At 42.2% G+C, this 13,169-nt stretch overlaps 1 protein-coding gene and 3 long non-coding RNA genes across 8 annotated transcripts in view; 1 reads left to right on the top strand and 3 right to left on the bottom strand.

Annotated features, from left to right (window-relative positions):
- The window catches only part of LOC139041650 (uncharacterized), a 36,027-nt gene extending 35,788 nt beyond the window's left edge, over positions 1-239 (bottom strand). For both annotated transcript variants that reach the window (XR_011497183.1, XR_011497184.1), the window contains exon 1: positions 107-239. This is a non-coding gene — a long non-coding RNA (uncharacterized lncRNA). The remainder of the gene's footprint in view (positions 1-106) is intronic.
- The window catches only part of BIN2 (bridging integrator 2), a 30,350-nt gene that overhangs the window by 8,191 nt on the left and 8,990 nt on the right, over positions 1-13,169 (top strand). For all 4 annotated transcript variants that reach the window (XM_014847415.3, XM_014847416.3, XM_070495185.1 and 1 more), the window contains exons 3-9: positions 6,568-6,622; positions 6,929-7,023; positions 7,857-7,952; positions 9,654-9,761; positions 10,072-10,157; positions 11,825-11,900; positions 12,801-12,883. In XM_014847415.3, coding sequence (XP_014702901.1) covers positions 6,568-6,622; positions 6,929-7,023; positions 7,857-7,952; positions 9,654-9,761; positions 10,072-10,157; positions 11,825-11,900; positions 12,801-12,883 — 599 coding nt within the window. The remainder of the gene's footprint in view (positions 1-6,567; positions 6,623-6,928; positions 7,024-7,856; positions 7,953-9,653; positions 9,762-10,071; positions 10,158-11,824; positions 11,901-12,800; positions 12,884-13,169) is intronic.
- On the bottom strand, positions 1,333-4,398 carry LOC139041652 (uncharacterized). The gene is made up of 3 exons (XR_011497186.1): positions 4,272-4,398; positions 3,657-3,770; positions 1,333-1,447 (listed from the first exon to the last, which is right to left on the bottom strand). It is a non-coding gene; the product is annotated as an uncharacterized lncRNA (long non-coding RNA).
- On the bottom strand, positions 8,185-11,882 carry LOC139041651 (uncharacterized). Its single transcript, XR_011497185.1, has 3 exons — positions 11,793-11,882; positions 8,992-9,064; positions 8,185-8,315 (listed from the first exon to the last, which is right to left on the bottom strand). It is a non-coding gene; the product is annotated as an uncharacterized lncRNA (long non-coding RNA).

The raw sequence follows: 13,169 nt of genomic DNA, 5'->3' as shown, positions 1-13,169 counted from the left end.
GCCACCTGCACTTCTGAGCAGCTGGCTCCCAGGGTGGAAGTTCCTACTGGCTGCTTCCATAATTCACTAGAATGACTCACATAACTCAGAAAAGTGCTCTACTTACAATTAGAGTTTTATTATGAAGGATGCAAATCGGGACCAGCCAAAGAGACACATAAGGTGAAGTGTGAGAAGGTCCCAAATGTGAAGCTTCTGTGTCCTCACGACATGTCACCATCCCAGCACACTGATGTTGGATTACCAGCCAGGGAAGCTAACCTGTGCTTCAGGTTTTTATGGTGACTTCATTACATAGTGACTCATTGGCTACGTGATTGAACTTAATCTCTAGCTCCCCTCCCCTCCCCTGGAGGTTGGGCTGATATGCTCTCAAAGCCCCAACCCTCTAACCACATGGTTCATCTTTCCAGCCTGACCAGCCACCATCCTGAGTCATTTGTTTTGGTGTGGTCTGAGGGGCCCTCCATGTATAACAGATATTCCCGTCACTCAGGAAATCCCAAGGTTTTAGAGGTTACTTCTCAGGAACTAGGGACAAAAACCAGCTAAAATCTTTATTGTACAATATCAGTTAATTGAATTATATGGGAAATAATTCTTTAAAATTATATTAAAAGGATATTAGCTACCATCTAATTCAGTAGTTGATTGTATATCAGAATCATTTGGAAAGAAAAAAATTTTTTTTTTCCTCCCCAAAGCCCCAGTACATGATTGCATAGGCTAGTTGTAAGTGCTCTAGTTCTTCTATGTGAGCCACCACAGCATGGCAGCTGACTGACGGGTGGTGTGGTTCTGGAACTGGGAAAGGAACGCGGGCCATGAGAGCAGTGAGAGTGCCGAACTTGACACTAGGCCATCAGGGCTGGCTCTGGAAGATTTTTTTAAATGTAAGGTCTGTGGTAGGAGGGACTGAGAATCTGTACTTTTAAATTTGTTGTAATGGAAAATTTCATATATATACAAAGATAGAAAAATCTGTATAACGAATCCATGTGTACCCCATCACTCAGCTTCAATAATTTATCAACTCCTGGGAATCTTGTTTCGTCTATATCTCCACCCACTTTCCCCCATCCTTGATTATTAGGAAGCAAATTCTAGTATCATATCACTGTATCCATAAAAATTTCATTATCAGTCTCTAAAGATAAGAAGTCTTTTAAAATATAACCACAAAACCATTATCACACCCAAAAATATTTTTCTATAAAACATTTACTCATTACAACAAGTCAGGAAGTATGTCAAGAAAAGAATGAATTAGGGGCCGGCCCGGTGGAGTGGTGTAGTGATTAAGTTTACACGCTCAGCTTCAGTGGCCTGGGGTTTGCAGGTTCGGACCCCGAGCGTGGACCTTCACACTGCTCATCAAGCCATGCTGTGGCAGCATCCCACATACAAAATAGAGGAAGACTGGCACAGATGTTAGCTCAGGGCCGACCTTCCTCATAAAAAGAAAAAAAAGGAAAAATGAATTAAAAAAAATGATTTCGCACCCTCCCATGCTACAACCACTGTTGTTTTATATCCTTACAGTTACTTTGCTATGTACGTATATGATCTCTAAATATATCCATAGTAAATAAATATGAGGTTTACAAAAATGAGATTGTTCTATTCATGTGGTTTTGTAACTTGCCTTTTCACTTAACAATATAATACAAACATCTTTTCAGGTATTTCAGGTTAAATACCCACTAAAACAGTTTTAGTGATCTCTAAAAAATTAGCAATTATTTCTTTATATGATAATATATCCAGTCAGTGTTCACACTGCCTTAATTGTGTGATTTTGTTTTTACTGTTTGTTTAAATCAGCAACTTGTTGATATGTTTAAATCTCTTAATCTGTGGGTTTCCAACCCCTCCCTTTTTGCAGTTTCTTTGTTGATGAGACTGGGTTGTTTGTCCTGCAGTTTAAATTTTGCTGAATCTCCATGGTATTGTTTAACATGTTCCTCTGTCTCTTATACTTTATGTAAATTGATCGTTCAATTTAGAGGCTTGATGAGATTCAGATTTTTGTTTTTGTTTGTTTTGGTAACAAGAATACTTGTTATTGTAGGTCTTATATTCTTCCATCTGGAGCTACATAATGTCTGGTTGTTTCCTTTTGTGTGTGATATTAACAGCCATGGGTGATGACTAGCTAGGGAATCTGTATTTTACTTCAAGCTTTCTAGGTAGTTATGATGTAGCAGTAGTCTGAGAACAGCATTTGGCAACCACTGATCTAGTCTAATTCCTTCAAGGAGACATAGGAAGTGATTGAGAGGGAAGCAGGTTAATCAAGGTAGTATAGTGTAAGAGTTGCAGAGCTAGGATCCAAACCTAAAGCCTGTGCTTGTTTCCCTGTACCTCTCTAGGAGGCCTCCCTGGGCCTCTTCTCAACTGTTACTGTTCTGCTTCCAACTCCAGCATGAAAAGAACAGGAATCACTAAGTTGACACCCACTTTGAAGGTTTCTGATTCTTGGTGCATTCTTCCCCTCGGTCTTTTCTCTCCCTTTCTGCCTTATAGGATGGTCTACAATGGCCGATGTGTGAGTAGAAAGGGTAAGAGATGAAGGAAGGGGCATCAAGAAGATTAAGATCGGATGGGACAATCCCCTCAGAATTCCTTTTGCGAGCCCACCAACTAAATGTCACTTGAGGGGGGAAATATATTTGAGAAATGAAATGGAGTTAGATTAGGAATAAGGAAAAACTTTCCTTCTGAGCAAATGATACACCTACAGTAACTGGTGTCTGTACGTGCTTGGAAAGTTCATTTAACAAACGTTTCCTGGGTCCCTGCCGCATGCTGGCCACAGTGCTAGATGCTAGGACTTTAACAGGAATAAGACAACACACCTCCCCTCAAGGCTCTCACAGTTTAAGGAGAAAGACAGTGACAATACAGCCAAGTCTGAGGGTGGACCTGGGGTGAGTAAGATGAGCAGGAAGAAAAGGACAGAGGCAAGGAGATTGAAAGTGAAGTGTTCCAAAAGTTGGACCAGTTGGTCATGTGCCCTATCCCTCACCCACAGTCAGCTTGTAGGTAAACTTTGTCAATGAATAAAACTCTGAAACTTCCCAGCCTGATTTCAGGGCCTGGCCACTTGCCTGGGTTCCAGGTCAAATTTCCATAGGTAATTTTTCTTTGAGAGCTCTATGTACTTCCCATTTCCCTCCTTCAAAATATTTTATATAGGAAGAATTATTTTCCCCAAGCAGCATTTTAATCTCTTCTTTCTGGTAATGACAGCTGCTTCCATTTCATTGTCTTTAAAATCACATCTGACAATCTCTTTTCATCTTTCCCTTCTGGACCTCCATTAGGTCAAGCACTTAAAACACTTGCTCAGGGTTTGTCATGCTATTTACTTGTGTTGCTGAGTGTTTGGGTTTCTCTGAGTCCATTTTTCTCCAGCAAGTAGGGAAGCCCAAGACAGGGACCTTCTTCTTAGTCTCTTAGGACATAGCTCTGTCTACCTGAGTGCTTAGGACAAGCTTCCAGAGTGAGTGGTTCATTAACTGAGGGCTGGGGCTGTTTGTATAAGGCATGGGAGGGACTAACTCAGACTCCTTGTGGTGCTGCCAAGAATTTGGCAAGGATTCAAAGAGCAGAAGTGATAAAATCATAAGGTTTAGAGCTAGAAATGACCTTACCAGGCATTTATAGATGAGGAAACTGGAGCCAGAGAAGTGGAATAACTTGCTAGTTGGTGGTAGAGACAAGTTTTTGACTCCCAGACAAGTGAGAACTAAGACTGTGAGAGCCACCTTTGTCAGGAAAGAAGAAAGATGCTGACATTATTCATCCTGGAGACATTTCAGGGGAGGACAGACAGGTCAGAGAAATAAAATGACTCCCAGTGCTGTCCCGCCACCCCACCCCTACCACCACCATCACCCACACCCACGCTTCCTCTCCTCAAAGGAAAGAACAAAAGCATAAAGGAAGAACTTTGTCCAGAGGCTTGATTCTAATACACAGAAATGGAGTTGGCGTTTGTGCGGTGCCTTGGAGGGTAGAAGGCATTCACATTTTATGGCCTATGGTATGAGCAGTACCCCCTAGTTTTGAACAGTGTACATAAAACTTGCACAAGCGTGCATGATACTTGATTAGTGATCTGAATTTTTAGGCCATATAATATCTAATGGGATAAAAAATTAAGAATTTCATTTATAGGGGCCAGCCTGGTGGTGCAGCAGTTAAATTCCCACGTTCTGCTCTGGCGGCCCGGGGTTCGCCGGTTTGGATCCCAGGTCTGGACCTACACACTGCTTCTCAAGCCATGTTGTGGTAGGCGTCTCACTTATAATGTAGAGGAAGATGGGCACGGATGTTAGCTCAGGGCCAGTCTTCCTCAGCAAAAAGAGGAGGCTTTCAGGAAATGTTAGCTCAGGGATAATCTCCTCAAAAAAAAAAAAAAAAAGAAAGTCATTTATAGAAATTATGCAAGATAGTTTAACAGCTTTTATTACTCAAATATGTATTTTGGAGACCAAATCTTCATGGTGAAGTAAAAAGTTGAGTCCATGTTTTTTTCTTTCATAAAAAGAAATTGAAATCCTTGTTAATTTTTATAATCCCCAAAACCCTTTCAAAACTTTCAAACCTTGGTTATCACATTTCAAAACTCTCAAACTTGTACCTACCTACCATATCCGTGTTTAAAAGATATTCTGTACATTTAATGTCTTACACTGTTTAAACTTTTTTTCTGTGAATGAAAAAGCAGAAAGGAAGTGAGACACCCTTCCTGGTGAATGCCAAATGTTTCTGAATTTTAACTGACTGAATCTGTCTCCATCATGCTATTAAAAGTGCTTCCTCAAGGTCACCAGTGACCTCCAATTACCAAGTCTGGTGACACCAATTCTTCCTGCGTTCTAACCTCTCTGCAGCATCTGACCCTTCCCTGATCATTTCTCTCTTGACCCTCATTTGCTGTGACACACTACAGAATCCCAGCTCTTCTCCCAGCTCTCTGACAGTGCCTTAGACTCCTGGAGACTCTCTGTGTCTTTGTGTCCCTTGAGCCCTGGCATTCAGCCCCTTGAGAAGGACTTTTACCTGAGGTATGGTCAAGAGTTTGGACTGGCTTAGAGGTGATCTCTGGAGGCAGGAAGATGGATGAAATAATTAGTCCAGTTTTCTGTGTTTATTTGACTAAGTAGACTTAGATTTTCTGTTGCTAAAATTAAACAATAATTATCTTTCCATCAGAGATTCCCACAGGAAAAAAAAATTTAAGTTGTTAGATAGGATTTTCCCCCATGAATTTTTCTAACTTTTGGTGTGCTCAATAGCCTATCTAGTAATGAACACAAGCAAATAGAAGAAATGAACAAGTTCATAACAAGTATTTTATGGTGTACTGCATAATGCATCTCAGCTCACATACTCCGTCACCTGAACTAGTATGAGGCTCACTGTTCTGACCCCGTAGAATACTCTTGAAGTGGGCTGCACCTTTCAGTCCAGTCCCACACTCCTGAAGTTGGGCTCCACAAGGTCAGTGGTCTGGCCTCAAACTTCTTTCTCACCCCACTCCTAGAAACTGGAGTTCACACAGAGGAAAGAGGCCAGAATGGGAAGGGGCTTTAAACGACATGATGAGGAACAATTGAGGAAGCCTGTGAGAAAGAAGACTTGGTGCAGAGCATGTAAAAGATGTCTTCACACATGTGCAAGAGAAATGAGATCTACTCTGAGTGCAGAAGGCCAACCTAAGACCAGTGGGCAAAAGTTGTAATAGTCAGAGCTATTTTAAAATGAAGTGCAGCCTCAGCAAGAGGTCATGAGTTTCTGGTTGCTGGATATATTTGTAAATATGTGTCTGAGTTACAACACGAGTGGTTCATCGATTAGGTAGAGATTTGAACTTCCAAATCTAAATGATACCTTCCTCTCCTCCCTCCCTCCCTTCTTTTTTGGAGGGAGGAGACTTAATGTGTGCTTGGGACTCCTAGCCTAAAAGAATGAGAATTCAGACACAGCAGCAAAGATTGAATCGGATAGGTAGATAGAACTATAGATGAGGACACTGGAGTTGGAACAGGAAGAGAGTCAATGATGAGGCTCCTTGGAGGAGAAGTGTAAAGCAGGTGACTGAGGGAAGGGAAGGGTAAAGTGAGGCAAAGCAGAGAAGGGCGTCAAGGGGGAGAGGAATGGCCAGTGTGAGAGTGCAGAGAAGGAAGAGGGCCTGGTGTCTGCAGGAGGTGGGAGCAGTTCATCTGCCAAGACAGGAAGGTGTGAGCGAGGGTCACATAGGTTGTGTCACATAGGACACTTACGTTTCCACAGAGGAACTCTTTCACTGGAAGGGAGATCAAACAGGAAAGAAGATATGTCAATGCAATAGGAGCAATCTCCCAACTTAAAAATGCTGCAAAAGAGACAACCTACAACTTCTTGGTAAAGAAAATATAGGCTAATTTATAACATTTATATAATGTTTGAAGAAATTCCAGGATTGATTTCTGCTTTTAACCTACTTTTCTGCTTTGACTTCTGGTGCATCTTTCCAATTGTACCCCTTTAGTCACCAAAGGCACTTCTCCCTTTCAGGCAGAGGGCCACAAGCTGTACAAGGACCTGAAGAACTTCATTAGTGCAGTCAAAGGTGGGTATGGTGGCACAGGAGAATCCAGAGGGCATTTATGCAGCTACTAAGAAGTCTGGAGGATGGGAAAAAACCCAGCCATACTCAGGCTTTTTATCAGTTGCCTGTCCCTGACTTCCGGAACCTTGTGGGCCTAGGAAGAGTAACTTTTCCTATCTCAGCCCCATCCAGCTGCCCTCGCTGATAACCCAAACCTTCTGAGTTTGTCCTTCTGAATTGGACTCACTGATTTGTCTGTCACTCGTATGATTAGACAAAACTGCTTTCTGGGAAACCTTATGTTAGAACTGAGTACTCTCCTTTCAGTGATGCGTGAAAGTTCAAAGAGAGTGTCAGAAACCCTGCAGGAGATCTACAGCAGTGACTGGGACGGTCATGAGGAGCTGAAGGCCATCGTAGGGGTAAGAGTGTTCTGGGCTTTACAGCTCTTCCACACTCACTCCTGCCCTCATCTCAACCTCATCGTAGCTTCTCCATCTGAGCAAACAGGAAAACAAAGGGGCCAATTCACATTGTTCGTTCATTTGTATGGCCTCAGTCACGGGTGGTAGGAAGAAGCTGCAACGATGAAGGTAAATACAAGTTTGCCTTAATCTGTGGAGTCCTGTGGTTTTGACCCTCTTCTCCTCTTTAAAACCTTATGGGGGGCCAGCCCTGCAGCACAGCAGTTAAATTCACACGTTCTGCTTCGGCAGCCTGGGGTTCACTGGTTCGGATCCCGGGTGTGGACCTACACACTGCTTGTCAAGCCATGCTGTAGCGGGCATCCCACATATAAAGTAGAGGAAGATGGGCATGGATGTTAGCTCAGGGCCAGTCTTCCTCAGCAAAAAGAGGAGGATTGGCAGCAGATGTTAGCTCAGGGCTAATCTTCCTCAAAAATAAATAAATAAATATTTTTTAAAACTTTATGGAAGTTTTACCTACATAAAACCCAACTGATTGTTCATGTAATTATTTACTCCCAAACTTCCCTATCCTTCAAGCTCTAGGGCCCAAGACTCTGACCATGTGTTCCTGTTCTTAATCCTGAATGTATGTCTAGTCTTTTATAGGGTAGTCTTTTCTTGGGGAAGGGCTGTTTCTTCATCTGACACTTCCCCAGAATCCAACATGGTATTCTAAATCCCGTGCTCCAAAAAGGAAGCTTGTTGCAGGAAGAATTTGGGTGTTTCCCTCGTGTGCAGTTGTCGAGAAGTGGAGCCTCACCACTCCCTCTGCCTCTATCCCACAGAATAATGACCTCCTTTGGGAAGACTATGAAGAGAAGCTAGCTGACCAGGCTCTGAGGACCATGGAAAACTATGTAGCCCAGTTCAGCGAGGTTAAGGTAATCAATTTACAGAATCAAGAATGGGTTATGGGGGGCCCATATAAGTTAGAGAATGTATTGGGTTATGCCTTGGAAATAGATCTAGAGCCCATGGTTAGGAATGAAGTTGGGTAAGTTAGGAGAAGGGTTAAAAGTTGAGGGTTAGACAAAAGGTTAGCGTGAAGGTTATATTAATGCTTAGATTTCAGTGAACTAGATTTGGGCTGGTATTGAATTAGATCCAGGTCAGAGCATCCCTTTTAGTTGTGAGAAACAGTGATGGGACTAAAGATGTTTATTGTAGAGAAGAGGAAGCCTGGAGGAGTCATAAAAATTACCTTCAAATGCTTGAAAATCTGTTAGGTGAAAGAGGAATTCAACCTGAAAGCAGAATTAGAATTCGTTTATTCATTCAACTCATATTTATTAAACATCTACTTTATTGGGCACTGTACTGATTTTATTTATTTATTTTTTTCCAAAATGTATCTCCCTGCCTCCCTTCTTGCTTTCTCTAAGGCCATTTTGTTTATTTATTTAAATTTAAGTATGGTTGACATACAATATTATATCGGTTTCAGGTGTACAACATAGTGATTCAGCATTTATATACATTACAAAGTGATCTCCACGGCAAGTCTAGTAACCGTGTCACCTTACAAAGTCATTACAATATTATTGACTGTGTTCCCTATGCTGTACATTACATCCCCATGACTTGTTTATTTTGTAACTGGAAGTTTGTTCCTCTTAATCTCCTTCACCCATTTTGCCCGTCCCCTACCCTTCTCCCCTCTGGCGACACTCAATTTGTTCTTTGTATCTATGAGTTTGTTTCTGTTTTGTTCTGTTTGTTCATTTATTTTGCTCCTTAGATTCCACATATAAGTGAAATCATACAATATTTGTATTTCTCTGCTGATTTTAGATTAATCGGAAGAAATTAGAGGGAGACTGACTGAACTTTCTTATAGTTAAAGCTTTCCAAAATTTAAATATACTGTGAGGTAGTATGTTGTCTGTTCTCTGTTCAGGCAGAAGTCAAACTACTTCTTACCTTGGCTGTGGTAGAGAAGCTTCGTGTATTGAATAGGAAATTGGACCAGATAATTGCTAAGATCCTTTCAAATCTGTGATTGAGAGAATGAGACGGGCCGTTAATATAGTTTGCTTCTCCCTGGAATAATTTGTAGTTTGAATGAAATTGAGTAGATATTCTCTCAGTGCTCATATCAATTTGCTATTTTTACTATACTTTAGGGTTTTCAAAGCACTTTATATTCAGCATTTGCTCTCTAAAATAACACAATAGGGCAGATGAATCTACTGAGGCTCCAAAAGAGGTGTGCCTTGCCCTAGGTCACAAGGCAATAAATGGCAGCATTGGGAGTAACACCCAAAACTCTTGACTTTCAATTTGGTAGGATTTTCAAGGCTGTTTCTCCTGGAAGCTGAACCACTTTATCGTGCGTTCCTAGGAAATATTAACATTTAGTGCAGGCTTCCATGTGCTCTGTAGGATTGCCTTTGCTCTGTTTCCCCCTGAGAATTCCCATTCCTTCCAGATAGTGAGGGAGACCCCTTGGGCACAAAACCCTATTTTCTGTGAAATGTGATAATAGGACCCAAGAATCTTGCCTCTCTGTTTGATACTCTGTTACCTACATCTCGGCCACTGAAAAGTGAGTGTCAAGGCCCTCTCTCCTGACTCTGGGTTAGGAAAGAATCGCCAAGCGGGGTCGGAAACTCGTGGACTATGACAGTGCCCGACACCACCTGGAGGCGGTGCAGAATGCCAAAAAGAAAGATGAGGCCAAGACTGCCAAGGTAAAAAGAAAAAAGCATGGTAAATCTGTCCCACTCTCCCTCTCCCGATAATGGTGGCAGGTGGCTGGGCCAAACTGGGTTTAGGAAATGATAAATTCAGCATCCAGTGTCCTGAAGGAAATCCTGTTTCCTCTGACACAGATGCTCTAAGGATAGTCAGAGACTTGAGGCTGGGGAGGTCACGGGTCTGGAGAAGGACAGGCATGGTTCCAAGTAAGCGTAGTCCCTGACAAAATGCAGAGACAAAAGCAGCAGCCTCTAGCCTTGGGTTCAGAATTGAGGGGAATTGTCTGTCTCTTTCACCACTTAGGCAGAGGAAGAGTTCAACAAAGCCCAGGCTGTGTTTGAAGATCTGAACAAGGAGCTACTAGAGGAGCTGCCTGTGCTTTACAATAGGTAAGGACTGAGATTCAGGAAAGGGCTGGACTCCTGGGCCACTGCAGGCCCAGGCCACCTGGCAGCCCAAACATGTCACCTCATGAAAAGAGCCCTGGTCCAGGAGTGGGACATAGCCTCAGCCCTGCTACTACCCTGTTGTGTGACATTAGGCGAGCTGCCTTGTCCCTCTAGACGCTGCTTTCTTCATCTGCGACACAGATAACCATCCTTGTCCTGCCAGCTTTTCTGGGTTTAAAGACAAGATGCTTTTTGGACAAAGGAGATTTTGGCAAGTAAAGTTCTGTCATCATGCATGCTAGGAATATCTGGTTTCATGCTCAAGTGCGTGTTATTTTAAACAAGCTTGGTTCATGAACATTCAGATTCACGTAGAAGATAAACCATGGGATGATTGTTAATGAAGATGTCTTTGCTTCACAGTAGGTAGAAGTGTTTTGGAGTAAATTTTCCACATTGGAAGAGGAATCTGAGCAGAAATTCTATTTGTATCCTATTCTCTTTTTATTGTACAAGATGTATTTTATCGTTTTTGTTTGTTTGTTTTTGAGGAAGATTAGCCCTGAGCTAACATCTGCCACCAGTCCTCATCTTTTTGCTGAGGAGGACTGGCCCTGAGCTAACATCCGTGCCCATATTCCTCTACTTTTTTTTTTTTTGTGGGACACCTGCCACAGCGTGGCTTGACAAGCAGTGCATAGGTCCACACCCGGGATCCAAACTGGCAAACCCTGGGCCGCCAGAGCATAACGTGCAAACCTAACCTCTGCACAACTGGACTGGCCCCACAAGATGTATTTTAAAGCAGTTGTAGTCAGAGTATTTTATATTGTTACTTAATATTATTCTACAGGGCCAGCCCGGTGGCGCAGAGGTTAGGTTTGCCCGTTATGCTCTGGCGGCCCAGGGTTTGCCGGTTTGGATCCGGGGGTGGACCTACGCACTGCTTGTCAAGCCATGCTATGGCAGGCATCCCACATATAAAGTAGAGGAAGATGGGCATGGATGTTAGCTCAGGGCCAGTCTTCCTCAGCAAAAAGAGAGGGATTGGTGGCAGATGTTAGCTCAAGGCTAATCTTCCTCAAAAAAAAAGAAATTATTCTACATATGATGGAGCCTTTTTAATGACTACGTGTATTCTAAAACATTAAGTATGTGACTCCTAATTTAAATGGAATTGAAATTTAATACAGTTTCTTTAAATGTAAACTTCCCCAATTCATTTACAGTAGAATTCCATTAATGTACATACAGCTTCATAGAAGTCCAAGTTTTGCATAATGAGAAAGAATAATTACTTATTATAATAACTATAATTGTATGGCCTTATACAGCACTTTAAAAATTCTTCAAAGCACTTCCACGTCTACTTCAATACCTAAAGAGCCTGAATCAGATAACATCATGCAACTAGAGATTGTGATATTTTGGTGTCAGCCTGGGCTGATAGTGCCTCCTGGCCTGCCCACTCCTGAGAGTCAACTGTGCTCCTGGCTTGGCTCTGATGAATCCAGATCCCAGAACCCAAGTCTGGGACGTGGGGCACTTTTCTCTGAGGAGCCTTGGTGGTGGTTGGCTTTGGCCTAAGCTCCTACCTTGCATTTTCAAACAAAAACTTCCTTTATCAACCCTTACCTGTATATGTTTGTCGTTTTGCCTCCTGATAGTCGTATTGGCTGTTATGTGACCATCTTCCAAAACATTTCCAACTTGAGGGATGTCTTCTACAGGGAGATGAGCAAGGTGAGAAACATCTGGTCAATTTAGACACCTAGGTTTTTCTAGTAAATATGAAGGTAGCCCTAATTTATATAATCTCATTAAATATCCATATTGGCACCACACATTTTTACTTTTTTCTCATGATGAAATAATAGCACTTGATTGACTGCGTTGAACTCTATTAAAGCACATATATATCTCTGTCAGAGGGCCCTCTCCATCTCCATTAATACTGAATAATAGCAGCCAAACTTGAGCTTCAGATGAATAAAGGAGGTGAAGCCTCTGGAAGGCACAGCTAAAACAGGGAACCAAGTTGTGAAATCTCTATCTTTTGTTGCTGGGGAGTGGAGAGGGCGGTGTTTATGCCCAGGTCAGTTTCTCAGGTAGTTGGTCTTGAATAGGACCAATCCTCTTCAGTGACAGGCAGCCACAGAACATCATCTCATGGGTCTTTTCTAGTCCTGGGATTCCAAGACTCTTTGCTGTTACAATATTAATATAGTCACCTACACATACATGTACGTTCCTCTTCAGAGTTTCTTTGGCTAAATTATGATTTACATGGCAATTTTACATTAAATTAATTTTAAATTAAAATTACATTGTAGTATTACAATGAGTTTTCATTCCCTGGATCACCTGAGAGAAGCTGGAACCTCAAATCAAACATCAAGAACCCAGCCTTGAGAGAGCTGCCAGTCTGATGCCAGAGGCAGAACTTAAGACGCAGACAGTCAAGGAGGAAGGGGTGGTGGGACAGGACCCTGGACAGTAGTGCAAAAGAGATGAGGAGGAATTGTACAGTTCAGGGTGGTGAGGTTTTATTTTAGGGAGCTGTCTGAAAAGAGAGGAGAGAAGGGATCTGCCAGTCTCAGGTTCCCATCTGGCTGGCATCCTCTTCTCTCTTGCTGGCTCTAGCTGAACCACAGTCTCTACGAGGTGATGAGCAAACTGGAGAAGCAACATTCCGACAAAGTCTTTGTGGTGAAGGGACTATCAAGGTGAGCAACCTCTGAGACTCTTTTCTGCTTCACTTGTCCTCTGTGTGAACATATTCACCACTCTCATCTCCACTCCCAAATCCTGGCCTTGCTTTTGTGTTCATGTACATTATGTTGTTTGCTGTTTGCACTATGCCCCTATGTAAATTCTTTTTCTTTTTATGAAATATTTCATCTATAACTAAAGGTATAAAGAATACAACAAATAGCTATATGCCTACCACCAAATTTAAGAAATCAACTATTATATATATAATTGAAGCTCCCAGTATCCCTTCCCCACTCA

The sequence above is a fragment of the Equus asinus genome, chromosome 22, assembly GCF_041296235.1.
Source record: "Equus asinus isolate D_3611 breed Donkey chromosome 22, EquAss-T2T_v2, whole genome shotgun sequence".
NCBI lineage: Eukaryota > Metazoa > Chordata > Mammalia > Perissodactyla > Equidae > Equus > Equus asinus.
The sequence above is the reverse complement of the archived record's forward strand: the minus strand, read 5'-3'. Positions and strand labels throughout refer to the sequence as shown.